This window comes from Oncorhynchus mykiss, chromosome 7 (assembly GCF_013265735.2).
Source record: "Oncorhynchus mykiss isolate Arlee chromosome 7, USDA_OmykA_1.1, whole genome shotgun sequence".
NCBI lineage: Eukaryota > Metazoa > Chordata > Actinopteri > Salmoniformes > Salmonidae > Oncorhynchus > Oncorhynchus mykiss.
This window is the reverse complement of record NC_048571.1, coordinates 59062611-59084995: the sequence shown is the minus strand read 5'-3', so window position 1 is coordinate 59084995 and position 22385 is coordinate 59062611. Positions and strand designations below refer to the sequence as shown.

The window sequence follows — 22385 nt, the reverse complement described above, 5'->3', positions numbered from 1 at the left end:
TATATCTTTATGTTTGAAGCCTGAAATGTGGCAAAAGGTCGCAAAGTTCAAGGGGGCCGAATACTTTCGCAAGGCACTGTAGTTTCAATTGTTTCTGAAGGTGGTGGCTTTTGTGCCAAATCATTCTAAAAGGACTTGGAACATGCCAAAGTTGCCAAAAATCAGATGGTCATGTCAACTTACACTCCTGTCAGGAGGTATCAACAGCCTTGATACATCATGGTTTAACTACATTATAAACAATTTATTTTTGTATAAATGAGCAGCTTTAGTAATGACAGACACAATGGCTAAAGTAGTGTGCAGGGGCATACCTACTGTATTTATTTGAACTGTTTAGGTTCCTCCTGGTGACTTAAGAACGTTCTACTCCAAAATGAATCAATTAAATTGACACCATCTGAAATATAATTTCCACTCAATTGTTGATTGCGTGCCCACTGGACCTGCTTTAGCTGATACGAGTGGAACCTGGTGTGGTCGTCTGCTACTATAAGGACAGACTAGTTGTGTGTCCTGAGATGCTGTTTGCACACCACTGTTGTACTGTGCCGTTATTTGTCGGTTTGTGTCCTGCCTGTTAACTTGCACGATTCTTGCCACTCTCCTCCGACCTCTCAACGACCTGTCTTCGCCCACAGGACTGCTGCTGACTGGATCTGTTTGTCGCACTATTCTCAGTAAACCATAGACACTGTCGTATGACATGCCCAGGAGGCTGGCTGTTTCTGATATAGTGGAACCGGTGTACCTGTCACCGATGATCATACCTCGCTCATAGTTGCTTAGGTCACTCATTCTGCCCATTTCTAATGTTCAGTTATATAACAAACCACAGCCGCTTGACTGTCTATAGGAGCAAACTATTTTAGGGAATGGGGCTGGTGTACCTAATAAACTGACCACTGTAGGTTCTACAGACCATATTACTTCTGTCCTTATGTGGTAAATGGCTGACATCTGTTTTGCTTCTATTTAGTCTTCCATTATATGGAACATATCTTGCTCACCTGACTGAAGTAGAAGATCAAAAGATAAACAGTTTACATAGTTGTTGCACTCTTAAGTATAATATAGTGAACAATCTACATTTGTTCTTAATGTATTGTAGTAGACTAGTTAAATTCCCTACATTGCTCTAAAAATATACAGAATGTACAGGTACTGTGACACAATGGAAACATAAGCAAAAACAATCTGTACACATCTGTATAGTAATTCTTCAAGACATTTATACAAATATCCTTATGATGCATGACATTATTCAGTGTATATTAAGGCTGGCAAATTACAGCCTCACAATCTGCTTTGAATCTATTAGGTAAAAAAATAAGGCAATGTGTACTAGCACTGATTAAACCGTAGCAGTCAAAGATACTGTTGAAAGCTGTTCCAACAGTCCACTCACTCTAGACTTTGGCACCTAGACAAGAAGCTATTTGACACCACCTCTGGGGGGCAGGTTTATGTGCTGTGGTACAGCAAAACATTTTCTAGACAAATGCTTAGCACCTTGTATTCTCTCCAGGGGCTTGGTGAAAACATCCTTGGCATACATGCTTAGTGTTTTATTGGATATATCCATTTTTAGCAGTATTTAAGGTGCTCTCTTTCCATTGTCCTTGCTCTTGACAGGGGCTGTATGGTACAGTATGTGGTATAATTGAGTTGGATCCTCATTTGCTGACAACAGTGATTGGTTGTTTGGTTCCGGGTTGTACCATGAAAGTCATGCCATACGCCTGCTTTGACCGTGGCCCATTGCTAAAAAGTAGAGGAATAAATTATTAACATTTAAACACATCAGGTTGATCTAGTTGCATTTAGCAATATTTTTTAATACATCTAGCTAACATTATTTACTATGAGTCAAAACATGCAATTAGGGACACTACTAGACAAACAGAAACTAAGTCCAACTAGTCACAACACCCTGATCTTAAACCATAATGAAGTTTTTTTTCCCCCACATTTTGTCAAAAAGCCAAGCGGACAGAGAGCAAGGCCTACCTTGTGGGAACTCTTGATGGCTCTGACAAACCCTGACCTTTCATGGCCATTTTTGTCTCCAGCTCCTTCATGTCAAGTCCTTGTGTTGTGGCTGGCACAGTGGCACTCTTGCTCTTTGTAGTGATAACAGGGTTTTTCGGGGTGACTCTGGGGACAACTGGGAACTTGGTCTCCTCATCAGACAAGGGAGAACCCCAGTCATCAGAGTCTGTTTCCTTCATGGCCAGCATTTTGTTGTCCATTTTGCAGTCCATCTCTAGCATCTTCTTCTGCAGGATGCTCTGGAGTGTGGCCTGGCTGGCTGAGAGGGAGGAGAGGGCCTGGGTGGGAGGCGGCTTGGGTTTGATCTGAACAGGCAGTTTGGGTTTGATCTCCATGGCAGGAGGTGGGAATTTGGGAGGGCTTGGAGATTTAGGTTTTGGAGGGGGAGGCGAGGGAGTTTTGACATGAAGGACAGGGTTGGCATTAGAGGACAGGACTGGAAGGACAGGGCTGGGAGTGGGAGGCAGGACCTTCTTCAGTGGAGGGTCAGGTGGAGGTGAGCTGGGAGGAGAGTCCACGACATCATGGTCATCGAATTCGGGAGGGGGAGGGAGTAATGGCATGCATAGGTTCTCGTCATCCCTGAAAAGGCTAGAGGGTGAATCAATCCTCTGCTCTCCACTTTGCTTATCCATGGCTAGTCTGCTGGAGGATGAGGATCTAGAGGTGGGCAGAATCCTTTTAACTACTGGATTTGCAATTGGCCCCTTCACCGCTGACTCAATAATCTGGGGTTTTGCTGGAATCTGGATTACCACTGTGGCCTCCAGTGGGACCACAGACTGTGGTTTATGTTGTGAGGTTACAGAAGTGAATGAGGTGGCCCTAGGGATGACGGTGAAAGAATTGGGATTGAATTCCCTGTGCTGGATGCTGGCTAATGGCTCATTACTCTTCGTGCTGTTTTCAAGGGAAAGACTGGACCTGTGCCTGCCTCGCTCTTTAGCCGCCATGAGAAGAGCCAGGGGGGAAGCGGCAGGACCGTCCCCCCTCATCCCAGTGACATCACTGGCCTTCAGGTTGCGTAGGTTACTGTCCAGCATAGGACTGAACTTGTTATTCCGGCCTGGAGACGCTTCCTGCTTGACCAGCTTAGCTGTGTTCTGGGGGTTGAAGCTGGAGGGTGTTGGGGTCTGTACTGGGGAAGCTTGGGCTGGAACCTGGGAGGCTTCGTCCATGCTGTGGATGGAGGACAGCCTTGTTGGCTTTGGAGGCGGGGTCTTCAGGGCTTTCAGAGCAGCTTGTCTCATGTCTATAGGGGGCTGTGGAGGGGCAAACTTTGGGGGCTCAGTAAAATCAGGGACTGGTGTTGGTATAGAAATGGACAAAGATGAACTAGAAGCACTGGAGGAAGTTGACGGGGGTTTCGGGGGGCGCATTAGTGGAGGTTTCAGGGAGGTGAAATCCTCGTACTCTTTAGACAGAACCACTGATGGAGGTTTTGGAGGGGGCATGGAGGGAGGCTGAAGGGAGTCCAAGTCACCCAAGAAATCTGGTGGGGGAGGGATGAACATGGGTGGGGGGGGTGGGGGTGCCATTGTAGGGGGAGGTGGAATAAATATCTCCCCATCCACCAAATCGGGCACAGATATAGCCGATCCATTGAAAAACCGATCGTCATTTACTATAAAGAGAGAACTACCATCAGACAAGTGTTTTATTGATTTAACTTGTCAAAATAAATGATTTTACTTTTAGTTCTGTTGGCCTGATTTATGGTGAAACTGATTAAATTACATTTGATCTGTACCCTCCCACTCTGCAAACATGCTTGTGAATGGCTGCTTGGATATTTGTAGTGTTCTTGTGCAAGATCTTAGACAATCATTTACAGTGCTTCCAGAAAGTATTCATACCCCTTCACTTATTCCACATTTAGTTGTGTTACAGCCTGAATTCAAAATTGAAGATCTCTCACCATCTACACACAATACCCAATAATTAAAGTGAAAACATTTTTTAAATAAATTAAATAACTTATGTACAATACCAGTCAAGTTGACACGCCTACTCATTCAAGGGTTTTTCTTTATTTTCTACATTGTAGAATAATAGACATCAACTATGAAATAACACACATGGAATCATGTATTAGCCAAAACAGTGTTAAACAAATCAAAATATATTTTATATTCTTCAAAGTAGCCACCCTTTGCCTTGACAGCTTCGCACACTCTTGGCATTTTCTCAACCAGCTTCACCTGGAATGCTTTTCCAACAGTCTTGAAGGAGTTCCACATATGCTGAGCACTTGTTGGCTGCTTTTCCTTCACTCTGCGGTCTGACTCATCCCAAACCATCTCAATTGGGTTGAGGTCGGGTAATTGTGGAGGCCAGGTCATCTGATGCAGCACTCCATCACTCTCCTTCTTGGTCAAATAGCCATTACACAGCCTGGAGGTGTGTTTTGGGTTATTGTAATTTTGAAAAACAAATGACAGTCCCACTAAGTGCAAACCAGATGGGATGGCGTATCGCTGTGGTAGCCATGCTGGTTAAGTGTGCCTTGAATTCAAAAAAATAAATCTGTGTCACCAACAAAGCACCATCACACCACCTCCATGCTGTACGGTAGGAACCACACATGTGGAGATCAACCTTTCACCTACTCTGCGTCTCACAAAGACATGGCGGTTGGACTCATCAGACCAAAGGACAGATTTCCACCGGTCTAATGTCCATTCCTCGTGTTTCTTGGCCCAAGCAAGTCTTCTTATTGGTTTCCTTTAGTAGTGTTTTTTTTTTGCAGCAGCAATTTGACCACAAAGACCTGATTCACACTGTCCCCTCTGAAAAGTTGCTGTTGAGATGTGTCTGTTACTTGAACTCTGAAGCATTTATTTGGGCAATCTGAGGTGCAGTTAACTCTAATGAAGTTATCTTCTGCAGCAGAGGTAACTCTGGGTCTTCTTTCCTGTGGCGGTCCTCATGAGAGCCAGTTTGATCATAGCGCTTGATGGTTTTTGCGACTTCTTAATTTTCTGGATTGACTGACCTTCATGTCTTAAAGTAACGATGGGCTGTTGTTTCGCTTTTATTTGAGCTGTTCTTGCCATAATATGGATGTCACGTCTACTCATGCTCCCCCTCTCCGGCATTCGACGTCGCCATCAATACGCGCACCTCCTCATGATGAGGCTCACTCATTAACTTCCCTATATCTGCCACTCACTTAGGGTTATTCCCCAGGCAGTATTGATGTTGTTTCATGTCCGTACGCTCCTCTTATTGTTTGGTTTATTATTAAACTCACCACCTGGACTTGCTTCCTGACTCAGTGTCTACGTTGCAATGGACTTGGTCTTTGACCAAATAAGGCTATCTTCTGCATACCACCCCTACCTTGTCACAACTCAACTGATTGGCTCCAATGCATTAAGAAGGAAAGAACTTTAAACAAGGCACACCTGTTAATTGAAATGTATTCCAGGTGACTACCTCATGAAGTTGGTTGAGAGAATGCCAAGTGTGTGCAAAGCTGTCAAAGGCAAAGGGTGGCAACTTTGAAGAATCTCAAATAATATATTTTGATTTAACACTTTTTTGGTTACTACATGATTCCATATGTGTTATTTCATAGTTTTGATGTCTTCACTATTATTCTACAATTTAGAAAACAGTAAAAAAAAAAATAAAAAAAAAACAGTTTAATGAATAGGTGTCAACGTCTGACTGATACTGTATATTTAAGCCCTTTATGAAAACAAGAGTTGCTTTGAGTTTGTGCCGAAATTTGATCAATCAACTGAATCTAAAACCAGCACTACGGCTTAAGTTCATAGAAATGTAAATGATTTAGCTGCACAGCTTAACTCTGGTAAACACAGAGACTTGGGAGACCCTCACCTGCCCTGTTGATCTTTGGACTGTTGAAAGGAGGGAGGACAGGAACTTTGGGGGTTGGGACAGCAAACCCTTGCCCAACATCAGAGGAGGACTGTGGGAAACAAGGACAAACGCCATCAGACGGTTGACATTTCACCCTGGTGTCAGTTTAGAGATTCACTGTTGAGATTGTAAGAGGAACTGAGTGTGAGAGGGAAGGGAATGGATTGTTTCTAGACTGCACTATGGCTTGCAGTGATCCAGCCTGTTATCCAAATGACTACTTGCATCTACTTTAGAACAGGTTATCATGTTTGCTGCGTGATGACAACACTGATGCAAAAACTATTAATTTACTAAACCTTGCACTCAGAAAACAAGTACATCAGTGTACAAGTAGTGTCAATTACCAAAGACAGAGGAAGGCCAGGCACATTTAATCGGAAAGGGCTTTTCATCCAAAATTCCTTTTAGTCTAGGCTTCCCAACAGTTGGAGTCATTTTCTATAACAGCAAAGCCTCTTGGTGCAGATTGAGGCTACATGATCTCTGACACTAAGTCTCCCACTTGAAATGATTCAGCAATATATTTTCCACTGGTGTACTGTATCTAACCCCTTGCTAGACACTAGCTGAAGCTTACGAGCACCATTTTGGGCCCTTTTCAGAACATTACTGCCTTTTATAGCCACGCTGTCATGCCTCGCCCACACCACGCCCTGCCTGTGGATAAGGCACAGGCAACACTCCCATCTCTTCACGTAAGAAAACGTTAAGCGGGTGTGACTGCCTCAGAGAAAAGGGGATGTGCCATCATGTTGCTGCCTGCCTGTGTGACTGACCGTTCACATCACAGCCATAAATAAACAGACTGTGTTGACACAACACATGCCCTGCAGACAGAACAGAGATGTGCCCTTCCAACGCTGTTAGACTGTGGTCAGAATCACCCTACACCAGGGACTGGAAATCACTGTTACAGACCAAAAAACACATTGACCAGTGTAACTATGGGCCGGAGGGCCTCTAATCTACCAAAACAATCCAAAGTTAGGTCCACCCCTGTAACTGTAAACTGTAATCAACTTACTGTGCTTGGCCTGATGGTCAGGCCACCACCATTTGCTTTGTTTAGAACTTGGTACACATAATTCTCAAGTTCAGGCAGCAGTGTAAATATTAAGTTATTAGTGGAAAAAGTTCAGGTGTGGTCCTTTCTCAAGAACCTCGGTTACACTGTATCTTTAAAACATCTAACGTGAACGGAACACCTCCCTTATGCCTTAAATATGTCATCATGGCAGACTATTCATAGAGGCAGGCAGCTCATTGCAAAGGCATGAACATTTCACAAGGGGCAAAGGGTGCGGCATTAAATGCAGTTTCTGAACCGGCTTAATTCCTTATGTTTCTTTTCCATGACTCACAGGTGAAAATCAGAGCAGTCAGTCAGAGCAGTCCAACCCCTGTGCTGCTGGGTGTGGCACATCTAACAAATAACAGAGGAGCTATCATATAGGACACTCCCCTTTGAGGTAGGCTTTCATACCTACAACAAAATAACAACGTAGTACAACTTGTTTAAAAAAAAAAATCAGATACGACTGTGCTTTTCTGGATCACCTACAGGGACAGCATGTTGAATCGAGCCCAAATGAGCTAGGTGCCATAATTGTGGCAGACTGTACAAGACCCAAGATTGTGTGAACCAAGGTGACATTCTTATAGTTACTGTCCTGCATGAGAATGTCTAAGTCAATAGGGTGAGAATTTCTGAAGACAGAAATGACTTGAGAGGACTGGGTAAACATGCAAACAAATTGACCCTTGTCACATGGATAGCCTAACTGCAAGTAAACTTGTGTTACTCCCTCTTTATATATGTGAAAAGCCTGCGCAGGTGAAACCTGCCGGTTAGAAAAGTATGCTTTCAGAGTGACCAGGTGTGAGTGGTGGACAGGTCTAACTCTGAGGTGGTCACACAGTGATCAATGATTACAGGAATGCCCTTCATGAGGCAATGCAGTTTCTCTTTCAGGAACTGCAAAGGCCTTGTTGAGAAAGAATTCACAATTCCGCAGACTTATGCAAATGTGGGAAAGTTATGTGGAGCCTAATGCATTGACAAGGCCTATAACAAATTCCATGTGATTTTTAATCTTGAAGTGTTAGAGAACACCACCTAGAAGCTGGACAGCAGTCTCAATAAATGCTGCAACACCGTCTCCAGTGTTGAAATGTAGATTTGAAGTAATAGATTTTTTTCCACATCATGCAGAGGAACTTACCATGTAGTGCTTGACTGCGGGTCTGGACCTCACTTTGGCAGTGCCTGATTCAGGAATGTCTGATGAATCCAACACCAGCTCAACATTGTCTAAAAGAAAAAAAAGAACAGCACAACGCACTGCTTAAAAACCAACAAGTCTACCATTCAACCGATCAGCGCAGTTCTGTAAGGAGATGCAGTCTAGTGACTGTGAAAAGTTGAGTAATTATGGATGTACATAATAAGTTATGGCATTTTGTCTGCAGTTCTCATAATTCTTGACAAACTATTATGTAATGCTATGCAGTGAACTCTGTCGGGGGGATTTCTCTTGTTGACAGCAAAATAGTAATTGGGTAAAGCAAACAACTATTCAAAGCAGTTGAAGGATTAATCAAACCAGTATAAAAAGTAATGTCACCCTATTGCTCAAACACTTAAGCCTAAATGTAATGGGGTGCCATAGGGTAGAAAATAGAGTTCTTCACGCATCATCAATGAACCCCTATTTACAAATGGAATTTCAGTAGGGTCATAGAAGTGTGGTGCAACATTCATAATTCTGGGGGTCAACTTTCTGTTGGCCTCCCTGTCATGAGTGTTTGCAGTTCATCAATACTGACCTCAGGTTATTCCTGGGCAGAGAAGGGGGAGAGGGACCACCTGATTGTTTTCAGAGTAAAATACTTTACCAGAGATGGCTATCTATAATGTTTGCAACAGGCTTTGACGTTACTGTATAAAGAACCAACTTATCTGTAACTTCACAAAACAGCCATTCCAATGTCAGGCATGTCCCTGCCAAGTAACTAACTGATGAGAGAAATGTCATTGAGAGACAGCAGTTAGTGAGACACAGGTCATGCTCTGCATTCACGTCAAGCACAGAGACCTCAAAGAATTTCAAAGAGGACTCAGATTAACATGCATTACATTACCTGATAAAACTATGAGCAAAACTTTGTTAACCGAGTATGGAAACAACAGGCAGTGTTTAAAGTATTTTGGCATCTACAGATACATTTCCCAATGGGGCATGGCAGGCATTTCCCTATTGAGTTCCTGCATAATTGAAATATGCAAATATCCCCATCCTGTGGCATGTTTGCACACAACCACTTGACGATGAGACAGCCTATAGGGAGGATGTCAGTGACCTGGCAGTGTGGTGCCAGGACAACAACCTCTCCCTCAATGTCAGCAAGACAAAGGAGCACTACATGAAACGGAAATCTGAGCACGCCCCCCATCGAAAGCTTCAAGTTCCTCTGTGTCCACAACACTAAGGAATGATCATGGTCCACACACATCACAGTCATGAAGAAGGCACGGCAATGCCTCTTCCCCCTCAGGAAGCTTAAAAGATTCAGCATTGTGCACTCAGATCCTCAAAAATGTCTACAGCTGCAACATTGAGAGCATCTTGACTGGCTGCATCACTGCTTGGTATGGCCACTGCTCGGCATCCGACCGCAAGGCGCTTCAGAGGGTAGTGCGTATGTTCCAGTACATCACTGGGGCTGAGCTCCCTGCCATACAAATCAAATCACATTTTATTGGTCACGTACACGTTTTGCAGATGTTCTCAGGTGCAGCGAAGTGCTTATGTTTCTTGCTTCAATAGTGCAGTACTACCGAACAATACAAAACAATACACACAAATCCCAAAAACTAAGAAATATCAGAACCAGCAATGTTTGAGTCCATAATATAAATATACTCATTCAGAGCAACACATCTCCTTCGCAAAGGCTGTTGATTGTAGCCTGTGGAATTTTGAACGGCACAACGATGGGCCTCAGGATCTCGTCACGGTATCTCTGCCATCGATAAAAGGCAATTGTGTTCATTGTCCATAGCTTATGCCTGCCCATACCATAACCCCACCGCCACCATGGTGCAGTCTGTAAACAACATTGACATCAGAAAACCGCTACTCCACATGACGACATACACATGATCTGTGGTTCTGTGGTCGGTTACACGTACTGCCAAATTCTCAAAAACGACGTTGGAGGCGGCTTATGGTAGAGAAATTAACAACCAATTCTCTAGCAACAGCTCTGATGGTAATTCCTGCAGTCAGCGTGCCAATTGCACGCTCCCTCAAAACTTGAGACATCTGTGGCATTGTCTTTTATTGTCCCCAGCACAAGGTGCACCTGGGAAATGATCATGCTGTTTAATCAGCTTCTTGATATGCCACGCCTGTCAGGCTGATGGATTATCATGACAAAGGAGAAATGTTCACTAACAGGGATGTAAACAAATTTGTGCACAATATTTGAGATAAATAAGATTTTTGTGCGTATGGAAAATTTCGGGGATATTTTATTTCAGCTCATGAAACATGGGACCAACACTTTACATGTTGCGTTTATATTTTTGTTCAGTATAATTATTTATATATATATACACACACACAAAAGTTTATTTTTACTATTTTGCACATTGTAGAATAATAGTGAAGACGTCAAAACTATGAAATAACACATATGGAATCATGAAAGTAACCAAAAAAGTATTAAACAAATTAAAATGTATTTGAGGTTCTTCAAAGTAGCCACCCTTTGCCATGATGACAGCTTTGCACACTCTTGGCATTCTCTCAACCAGCAAATTTGTGGAGTGGTTGAAAAACAAGTTTTAATGACTCCAACATAAGTGTATGTAAACTTCCGACTTCAACTGTTTACATACACTTACGTTGTCATTAAAACTCCACTCCACAAACTCCACTCCACAAATGTCTTATTGACAAACTATAGTTTTGGAAAGTCAGTTAGGATATCTACTTTGTGCATGACACAAGTCATTTTTCCAACAATTGTTTACAGACAGATTATTTCACTTATCATTCACTGTATCACAATTCCAGTGGGTCAGAAGTTTACATACACTAAGTTGACTGTGCCTTTAAACAGTTTGGAAAATTCCAGAAAATTATGTCATGGCTTTAGAAGCTTCTGATACGCTAATTGACATAATTTGAGTCAATTGGAGGTGTACCTGTGGATGTATTTCAAGGCCTACCTTCAAACTCAGTGCCTCTTTGCTTGACATCATGGGAAAGTCAAAAGAAATGAGCCAAGACCTCAGAAAATAAATTGTAGACCACAAGTCTGGTTCATCCTTGGGAGCAATTTCCAAACGCCTGAAGGTACACGTTCATCTTTACAAACAATAGTACGCAAGTACCATGGGACCACGCAGCCGTCATACCGCTCAGGAAGGAGACGTGTTCTGTCTCTTAGAGATGAACGTACTTTGGTGCGAAAAGTGCAAATCAATCCCAGAATAACAGCAAAGGACCTTGTGAAGATGCTGGAGGAAACAGGTACAAAAGTATATATATCCACAGTAAAACGAGTCCTATATCGACATAACCTGAAAGGCCGCTCAGCAAGGAAGAAGCCACTGCTCAAAAACCGCCATAAAGAAGCCAGACTAAGGGGACAAAGATCGTACTTTTTGGAGAAATGTCCTCTGGTCTGATGAAACAAAAATAGGACTGTTTGGCTATAATGACCATCGTTATTTTTGTAGGAAAAAGGGGGAGGCTTGCAAGCCGAAGAACACCATCCCAACCGTGAAGCACAGGGGTGGCAGCATCATGTTGTGGGGGTGCTTTGCTGCAGGAGGGACTGGTGCACTTGCACTTCACAAAATAGGTGAATTAGGAAAATTAGGTTGAAGCAACATCTCAAGACATCAGTCAGGAAGTTCAAGCTTGGTCGCAAATGGGTCTTCCAAATGGACAATGACCCCAAGCATACTTCCAAAGTTGTAGCAAAATGGCTTAAGGACAACAAAGTCAAGGTATTGCAGTGGCCATCACAAAACCCTGACCTCAATCCTATAGAAAATATGTGGGTAGAACTGAAAAAGCGTGTGTGAGCAAGGAGGCCTACAAACCTGACTCAGTTACACCAGCTCTGTCAGGAGGAATGGGCCAAAATTCACCCAACTTATTGTGGGAAGCGTTGTGGAAAGCTACCCAAAACGTTTGACCCAAGTTAAACAATTTAAAGGCAATGCTACCAAATACTAATTGAGTGTATGTAACCTTCTGACCCACTGGGAATGTGATGAAATAAATCATTCTCTCTACTATTATTCTGACATTTCACATTCTTAAAATAAAGTGGTGATCCTAACTGAACTAAGACAGGGAATTTATATTCAGAATAAATGTCAGGAATTGTGAAAAACTGAGTTTAAATGTATTTGGCTAAGGTATATGTAAACTTCCGACTTCAACTGTATATATGATGGTGTGTATGGACAGTATATGAATAGAAAAGGTGTTTACAGCAATAGTTATATAGGATGAGCCTTGACTAGAATACAGTACAGTGGCTTGCGAAAGTATTCACCCCCTTGGCATTTTTCCTATTTTGTTGCCTTACAACCTGGAATTAAAATAGATTTGGGGGGGGGTTGTATAATTTGATATGCCTACCACTTTGAAGATGCAAAATATATTTTATTGTGAAACAAACAAGAAATAAGACATAAAAATTAAAACTTGCATTACTATTCACCCCCCCAAAGTCAATACTTTGTAGAGCCAACTTTTGCAGTAATTACAGCTGCAAGTCTTTTGGGGTATGTCTCTATAAACTTGGAACATTTAGCCACTGGGATTTTTGCCCATTCTTCAAGGCAAAACTGCTCCAGCTCCTTCAAGTTGGATGGGTTCCGCTGGTTTACAGTAATCTTTAAGTCATACCACAGATTCTCAATTGGATTCCAAGACATTGAAATGTTCCCCTTAAACCACTCAAGTGTTGCTTTAGCAGGATGCGTAGGGTCATTGTCCTGCTGGAAAGCGTACCTCTGTCCCAGTTTAACATCTCTTGAAGACTGAAACAGGTTTCCCTCAAACATTTCCCTGTATTTAGCACCATCCATCATTCCTTCAATTCTGACCAGTTTCCCAGTCTCTGCCGATGAAAAACATCCCCACAGCACGATGCTGCCACCAGCATGCTTCACTGTGGGGATGATGTTCTCGGGGTGATGAGAGATGTTGGGTTTGCGCCAGACATAGCATTTTCATTGATGGTCTCATCTGACCAGAGTACATTCTTCCATATGTTTGGGGAGTCTCCCACATGCCTTTTGGCGAACACCAAACATTTTCTCTGGCCACTCTTCCATAAAACCCAGCTCTGTGGAGTGTGCGGCTTAAAGTGGTCCTATGGACAAAAACTCCAATCTCCGCTGTGTAGCTTTGCAGCTCCTTCAGGGTTAACTTTGGTCTCTTTGTTGCTTATCTGATTAATGCCCTCCTTGCCTGGTCCGTGAGTTTTGGTGGGCACTCTTGGCAGGTTTGTTGTGGTGCCATATTCTTTCCATTTTTTAATAATGGATTTAATGGTGCTCCGTGGGATGTTCAACGTTTCTGGTATTTTTTTATAACCCAACCCTGATCTGTACTTCTCCACAACGTTGTCCCTTACCTTTGGAGAGCTCCTTGGTCTTCATGGTGCCCATTGCTTAGTGGTGTTGCAGACTCTAGGGCCTTTCAGAACAGGTGTATATATACTGAGATCATGTGACAGATCATGTGTTACTTAGATTGCACACAGGTAGACTTTATTTAACTAATTATGTGACTTCTGAAGGTAATTGGTTGCACCAGATCTTATTTAGGGGCTTCATAGCAAAGGGGATGTAAACATATGCACGCACCACTTTTCCGATTTAATTTTTTAGAATTTTTTGAAACAAGTTAATTTTTTCATTTCACTTCACCAATTTGGACAATTTTGTTTATGTCCATTACATAAAATGTAAATTACAGGTTGTAATGCTACAAAATAGGAAAAATGCCAAGGGGGGTGAATACTTTTGTAAGGCACTGTATATGCATATGAAGTGGGTAAAACAGTATGTAAACATGATTAAATTGACCAGTGTTCAATAACTATGTACATAGGGCAGCAGTCTCTAGGTGCAGGGTAGAGTACCGGATGGTAGCCGGCTAGTAACAGTGACTAAGTTCAGGGCAGGGTACTGGGCGGAGACTGGCTAGTAGTGACTTTAACAGTCTGATGGCCTGGAGATAAAAGCTGTTTATCAGTTTCTCTGTCCTAGCTTTGATGCACCTGTATTGTCTCCGCCTTCTAGATGGTAGCGGGGTGAAAAGGCTGTGGATCCAGGACCTCTAAACCAGGCGGTGTCAGAGGAAGGCCCTACAAATTGTCAGACTCAGCTACCCTAGTCATAGACTGTTGTCTCTGCTACCGCACGACAAGAGGTTTCCGATGCACCAAGTCTGATACCAACAGGAACCTGAACAGCTTCTACCCCCAAGCCATAAGAATGCTAAATAGTTAGTCAGGATAGCTATTTGGTTAACTATATAACTGTTTGCATTGACCTTTTTTTGCACTAACTCTTTTGACTCATCACATACGCTGCTGCTACTGTTTATTATCTGTCCTGTTGCCTAGGCACCTTATACCTACCTATATGTACATATCTACCTCAATTACCTCATACCCCTGCACATCGACTCGGTACTGGTACCCAGTGTATATATAGCCAAGTTATCATTACTCATTGTGTATTTATTCCTCATGTTATTTTTCTATTATTTCTAAATGTTTCTCTCTGCATTGTTGGAAAGGGCAGTAATTAAGCATTTCACTGTTAGTCCACACCTGCTGTTTAGGAAGCGTGACAAATACTAATTTTATTTGACCTTTCCATTGTTATAGAGGCCTCATCAAAAATAATACCCAGAAATCAGGGCAATGCAAAATATGTCAATTTGTCCCGTTTTCAGTTCTGAGAACCTTTCAACAGTTTTCAGATCTCTAGGGGGTTTATTCATATTCATTTTGAATTAGTCCCCATTTCCCAAGACCTGGACTAAAAAAAACCTTTAGGTCTAATAATTATGCTACCATGTTCTCCTTTGACTATAATTATTCTATATATAAAAACATGTAAACATGTTTTAGGGCGCAGTCTGTTATAAGATCTCAATAACATACCTAGGCCTACTGGTAATAATAGGTAGGCCTACATAATGTTGTGAGAAAAAAATGCAGGTTTTCACTCTCAAAACCACACTGTTTTTGTAGAAAACCGACACAGTATTCATTCAAAATGAATCATGACTGAATTGCGCATTGCAAAGATTCAACCAAGATTTCGGAGCAATCTTTTGGTTCGCATACCCATTGTTGCTTTTTAGTTAGCATTTGCTAGTAGATCTCATACATTACATCGTCTTTCCTCAACACGACCTACCTGCTACGGATGTCGTTCTTCTGTGAGCTGCTCTCTATCCGACAACAAGTGGAGAGCTGCTCGCACTTGCGATATTCCGCTGAAATTAGGCTGTGTGAGGTTTTACATGAATGGAACTCACGTGCTTTGCGTTTGTGTAGGCTGCTTTGAACATGATTTCTCTATTGTTACTACATAAGTGATACGGTGTATACCTCCACCACACTACTTTTATTACGCATCAGCGGGCAGTATACGCAATTCCCAAGTTAAAAAATATAATCTGTATTATTGTTTTGATTGACATGTTCTAAAATAATCGCAACGAAAATTGTTTATTTTATTCAATGCTGCAGCTATCTAATACTTAGTTAAAACAGACACCTTGCATTCTACCTGCATCGTCATGAACGCAGAGTCTAGTGACTGTCTCAGGTAAATGTAGGTTTACCACTGTTGGGAGACCTAATGACCCCCCTGATTACTTTCGATGATTACTAGCATTGTGTAAAACATTGTGTATTAATTTGACTCAACCAGCATTTTTCTTATTCTAGAATGTGAACATTTAGGCCACATTTGCCATTGATCTGTCACTGTAACAAGTGAAAAGGTCGGGACAGTAGTGAGAAAATGCTGATCAGCATGATAGATTAAATATTCAATCATTATTATTAGTTAATTGTTAAATATGACAGTAAACACTTACCCATCTTCTTGATTTTAATATTGGTGTCGAAGAGAGACTGGTTCTTTCGACCCAAAAAATGCAACGGTCCCTTTTTCATTTTTTTGTCCTATTGGTAGACCTATTGTACAGATGAATCGTTAACACGTGATATTATGCAGGAGCTTCCATAGCCAGTCGTCAAAAACGTATTAATTCCTTAATTAGTCTTAACGACAGGTGTATTACTGAATCCTCACTGATTCGGTGAAAACTTCGAGGTAGAGAGAAAATGGCCACCGCCCCTGCCTCCTCCCCTTTCTCTGTGCCTCCCTCTTTTGTAAGCCCACAGGGGAAGCAGAGAAAGAACAAACCATGCTCTTCATTAGAATCAAATTCAAATGAGACTTACAGTGCCTTCAGGAAGTATTCATACCCCTTGACTTATTCCACTTTTGTTGTGTTACAGTCTGAATTCAAAATATATTAAATTGATTACTTCTCTCACCACCAACACACAATTCCCCATAATGACAACATTAAAACATGTTTTTGGGGAAATGTTAGCAAATTTATTGAAAATGAAATACAGACGCATAGGTAAAAATCTGTTGTTCTGCCCCTGAGCAAGGCAGTTTATTCTGTCTATTATGTTAGTATTGTGGAGTAACTACAATGTTATTGATCCATCCTCAGTTTTCTCCTATCACAGCCATTAAACTCTGTAACTGTTTTATTAAAGTCACCATTGGCCTCATGGTGAAATTCCTGAGCAGTTTCCTTCCTCTCCGGCAACTGAATTAGGAAGGATGCCTGTACCTTTGTAGGGACTGGGTGTATTGATACTCCATCCAAAGTGTAATTATTAACTTCACCATGCTCAAAGGGATATTCAGTATCTGCTTCTTCTTTTTTTACCCATCTACCAATAGGTGCCCTTCTTTGCGATGCATTGGAAAACCTCCCTGGTCTTTGTGGTTGAATCAGTGTTTGAAATCCACTGCTCAACTGAGGGACCTTACAGATAATTGTACTGTATGTGTGGGGTACAGAGATTAGGTAGTCATTAAGAAATACTTTTAACACTTATTACACACAGTCCATTCAACTTATTATGTGACTTGTTGAGGCCATTTGTACTCCTGAACTTATTTAGGATTGCTGTAACAAAGAGGTAGAATACTTATTGACTCAAGTCATTTCAGCTTTTAATTTGTAAGTAATTTGTAAAAATGTCTAAACACGTAGTTCCACTTATGGGGTATTGTGTGTAGGCCAGTGACCCAACATCTCAATTTGATCCATTTTAAATTCAGCCTGTAACACAACAAAATGTGGAAATGTGCAAAATGTATGCTAGCTGATAGCAGCCAAAACACAAGTATTTTACAATGTTGAGATGTGAGTGTGTGAATTGAGGGCCCGAATTTGATTTTTTTTTGTTGACCTGATCTTTTTGTTTTCCTGCTTTACTCCATTAAACCAGTTCTGTCAGTTGCTAAGAATTGTTTCGTTTTTTTGTCCATGATTTGATTTACCTCCCTTGGCAGATTACTGAATCAGAGTAGCACATGGCCATTGGTAAGACATTGGTCATGGTTTGGTATCTTGAAAACAGTCACAACACAAATCAAATGAAATTGTATTTATTACATGCGCTGAATACAACTTGTGTAGACTTTACAGTGACAAGCCTGCTCACAAACCTTTCCCAATGATTCAGAGTTTAATAATAATAAAACAAAATAAAATAGTAACTAACACAAAGAATGGAATAAAATACACAAGAATGGAGCTATATACAGGGAGTACCAGTACCAGATAAATGTGCAGAGGTATTTAAGGTACAGTTGAAGTCGGAAGTTTACATACAGGTTGGAGTCATTAAAACCCGTTTTTCTACCACTCCACAAATTTCTTGTAACAAACTATGGTTTTGGCTAGTCGGTTAGGACAGTCATTTTTCCAACAACTGTTTGCTACGATTGCTACGATTGTTTTATTTATAATTCACTGTATCACAATTCCAGTGGGTTAGAAGTTGACTGTGCCTTTAAACAGCTTTGAAAATTCCAGAAAATGTTGTCATGGCTTTAGAAGCTTCTTTTTATAATACCCCTTTTTCTCCCCAATTTCATGGTATCCAATTGTTGTAGTAGCTACAATCTTCGCATCCAACCTGGAAGCCAACGGCACCAAACAGGTGTCAGAGGCTACACCGTGCACCTGGCAACCTTGGTTAGCGCACAATGCGCCCGGCCCGCCACAGGAGTCGCTGGTGCGCGATGAGACAAGGACATCCCTACCGACCAAGCCCTCCCTAACCCAGACGACGCTAGGCCAATTGTGCGTCGCCCCCCAGACCTCCCGGTCACGGCCGGTTACAACAGAGCCTGGGTGCGAACCCAGGGACTCTGATGGCACAGCTGGCGCTGCAGTACAGCGCCCTTAACCACTGCGCCACCCGGGAGGCTTTTAGAAGCTTCTGATAGGCTAATTGACATCATTTGAGTCAATTGGAGGTGTACCTGTGGATGTATTTCAAGGTCTACCTTCAAACTCAGTGCCTCTTTGCTTGAGATCATGGGAAAGACAAAAGAAATCAGCCAAGATCTCAGAAAAAAAATTGTAGACCTCCACAAGTCTGGTTCATCCTTGGAAGAAATTTCCAAACGCCTGAAGGTACACGTTCATTTGTACAAAAAAATAATAAGCAAGTATAAACACCATGGGACCACGCAGCCGTCATACCTCTCAGGAAGGAGACGCGTTCTGTTTCCTAGAGATAAACGTACTTTGGTGCGAAAAGTGCAAATCAATCACAGAATAACAGCAAAGGACTTTGTGAAGATGGAGGAAACAGGTACAAAAGTATCTATATCCACAGTAAAACGAGTCCTATATCGACATAACCTGAAAGGCCGCTCAGCAAGGAAGAAGCCACTGCTTCAAAACCACCATCAAAAAAAGCCAGACTACAGTTTGCAACTGCACATGGGGACAAAGATCATACTTTTTGGAGAAATGTCCTCTGGTCTGATGAAACAATGATATAACTGTTTGGCCATAATGACCATCGTTATGTTTGGAGGAAAATGGGGGATGCTTGCAAGCCGATGAACACCATCCCAACCGTGAAGCACGGGGATGGCAGCATCATGTTGTGGGGGTGCTTTGCTGCAGGAGGGACTGGTTGCACTTCACAAAATAGATGGCATCATGAGGAGGGAGAATTATGTGGATATATTGAAGCAACATCTCAAGACATCAGCCAGGAAGTTCAAGTTTGGTCGCAAATGGGTCTTCCAAATGGACATTGGCCCCAAGCGTACTTGCAAGCAAAGTTGTGGCAAAATGGCTTAAGGACAACAAAGTCAAGTTATTGGAGTGGCCATCACAAAGCCCTGACCTCAATCCTATAGAAAATTTGTGGGTAGAACTGAAAAAGCATGTGCGAGCAAGGAGGCCTACAAACCTGATTCAGTTACACCAGCTCTGTCAGGAGGAATGGGCCAAAATTCACCCAACATATTGTGGGAAGCTTGTGGAAGGCTACCCAAAACGTTTGACCCAAGTTAAACAATTTAAAGGCAATGCTACCAAATACTAATTGAGTGTATGTAAACTTCTGACCCACTGGGAATGTGACGAAAGAAATAAAAGCTGAAATTATTAATTCTCTCTACTATTATTCTGACATTTCACATTCTTAAAATAAAGTTGTGATCCTAGCTGACCTAAAACAGGGCATTTTTACTCAGATTAAATGTCAGGAATTGTGAAAAACTGAGTTCAAATGTATTTAGTTAAAGTGTATGTGAACTCCCGACTTCAACTGTAGATATGTACATGAAGGCAGGGTAAAGTGACTAGGTATCAGGATAGACAATAAGAGTAAATAAAGAACAGAGTAGCAGCAGCAAATGATGAGTGTAAAAGTTTGTGTATGTATGTGTGTTTATGTTGTGTTGGTCTGCGTGTGTGTGTTGTGTGCGTGTGTGCATATGTAGTGTATGTGAATGTGTGAGGGTTATGTGTGGGAATGACAGTGTAGTGTGTGTGTGTATATAAAGTCTAGTGAGTTTGTGTAATGTCAGTGCAAGATGGAATCAGTGCAGATAGTTCAGGTACCATTAATGAACTATTTAGCAGTCTGGCTATTTAGCAGTCTTATGGCTTGGGGGTAGAAGCTGTCTCAGAGCCTGTTGGTCCGAGAGCCGATGCTCCGGTACTGTTTGCCGGACGTAGCAGAGTGAACAATCTATGGCTTGGGTGGCTGAAGACTTTGGCAATTCTTTAGCCCTTCCTCTGACACCGCTTGATATAGAGGTCCTGTATGACAGGGAGCTCGGCCCCAGTGATGCATTCAGCTGTCTGCACCACCCTCTGTAGCGCTTTGCGGTCAAGGGTGGTGGAGTTGCCATACCAAGCGGTGATGCAGCCAGTCAAGAAGCTCTCTGGTGCAGCTGTAGAATTTTGTGAGCATCTGAGGGCCCATGCCAAACATTTTCAGCCTGCCGTACCCTCAACATGACTGTGCGGATGTGTGTGGACCATGTTAAGGCTTTAGTGATGTGGATGCCAAGGAACTTAAAGCTCTCGACCTGCTCCACAACAGCTCTGTCAATGTGGATGGAGGCATGATCTCCCCTCTTTCTCCTATGGTTCACAATCAGCTCCTTGGTCTTACTGATGTTGAGGGACAGGTTGTTGTCCTGGCACCACACTGCTAAGTCTCTGACCTCCCCTCCCTGTAGGCTGACTCATCACCATTGGTGATCAAGCCCACCACCGTCGTGTCATCAGCAAACTTGATGATGGTGTTGGCGTCGTGGGTGAACATGGAGTACAGGAAGGGACTAAGCACACACCCCATGTTGAGGGTCAATGTAGCGGAGGTGTTGTTGCCTACCCTCACCACCTGGAGTTGGCCCATCAAGAAGTCCAGGATCCAGTTGCAGAGGGAGGGGTTCAGTCCCAGGGTCCCTAGCTTGGTGATGAGTTTGGAGGAGACTATGGTGTTGAACGCTGAGCTGTAGTCTATGAACAGCATTTCCCCTCTTGTCCAGGTGGGAGAGGGTAGTGTGAAGTGCAATAGTCATCTATGGATCTGTTGGGACGGTATGCGACTTGGAGTGTGTCTAGGGTGTCTAGGATGATGTTGTTAATGTTGTCATGACCAGCCTTTCAAATAAATTCATAATTACGGATGTGAGTGCTACAGGGCGATAGTCATTTAGGTAGGTTACCTTGGAGCTCTTGGGAATAGGGACAATGGTGGTCAGCTTGAAACATGTTGGTATTACAGACGGGGACAAGGTGAGATTGAAAATGTCTGTGAAGCCCTAATATTCCGTCTGGCCGCTGATTGTTAACCTCTAAACTTTTTGCTCACATCGGCCACGGAGAGCAAGATCACACAGTCATCCAGAAAAACAGCGTCTTTCACTCAAGGCACAGTGTTATATTCCTTAAAGTGACCATAAATGGCATTTAGCTTGTTTGAGAGTTCTGTATCGCTGGGCAACTCATGACTGGGTTATTGACTGCAAGCCCTGCCACATACGGCGAGCACTGTGGGCCGCTGTAATTGGGGGGCCGTTGTTTTGGAGGGCTCCCGAGTGGCACAGCGGTCTAAGGCACTGAATCTCAGTGCTAGAGGCATCACTACAGACCTTGGTTCGATCCTGGGCTGTATCACAACTGGTTGTGATTGGGAGTCCCATAGGGCTGCGCACAATTGGCCCATCATCGTCCGGGTTAGGGTTTGGCCGGGGTAGGCCGTCATTGTAAATAGGAATTAGTTCTTAACTGACTTACCTAGTTCAATAAAGGTTCAATAAAAAATAAATATGATTCCACCTTCCTCCTATATTGTCATTTTGCATGTTTGATGTCTCGTCAGAGGTCGTAGCGGGATTTCTTCTATTCGTCCACTATTCGTCCACTTTAGCCCAGCTTGGATATTGCCTGTAATCTAGACTGTTTTCTCTGCTACCGCACGGCAAGCGGTACCGAAGCACCAAGTTTAGGACAAAAAGGCTCCTTAACAGCTTCTACCCCCAAGCCATAAGACTGCTGAACAATTAATAAAATCGCAATCGGACGATTTACATTGACCCCCCTCCCTTTTGTACACCGCTGCTATTTGCTGTTTATTATCAATGCAAAGTCACTTCACTCCCACCTACATCTACAAATTACCTCAACTAACCTGTACTCTCGCACACTGACTTGGTACCGGTGCCCCCTGTATATAGCCTCGTTATTGTTATTCTTATTGTGTTCATTTTTATTATTACTTTTTATTTTAGTCTACTTGGTAAA

The 22385-nt window shown here is 42.5% G+C and overlaps 1 protein-coding gene across 2 annotated transcripts; it reads right to left on the bottom strand.

Moving 5' to 3' along the window:
- Nucleotides 1–296: 296 nt before the first annotated feature.
- On the bottom strand, nt 297–16359 carry LOC110528099 (proline-rich protein 36). Of its 2 annotated transcripts, none has more exons than XM_021609916.2 (5): nt 16101–16359; nt 8166–8254; nt 5899–5989; nt 2011–3676; nt 297–1764 (listed from the first exon to the last, which is right to left on the bottom strand). In XM_021609916.2, exons 1-5 carry the CDS (start codon nt 16177–16179, stop codon nt 1677–1679), a joined length of 2013 nt encoding a protein of 670 aa, XP_021465591.2. In that variant the 5' UTR covers nt 16180–16359; the 3' UTR covers nt 297–1676. The 2 variants fall into 2 exon arrangements, with proteins under 2 accessions (XP_021465591.2, XP_021465592.2); XM_021609917.2 differs by lacking the exon at nt 16101–16359 and adding an exon at nt 15413–15562.
- Nucleotides 16360–22385: the final 6026 nt, after the last annotated feature.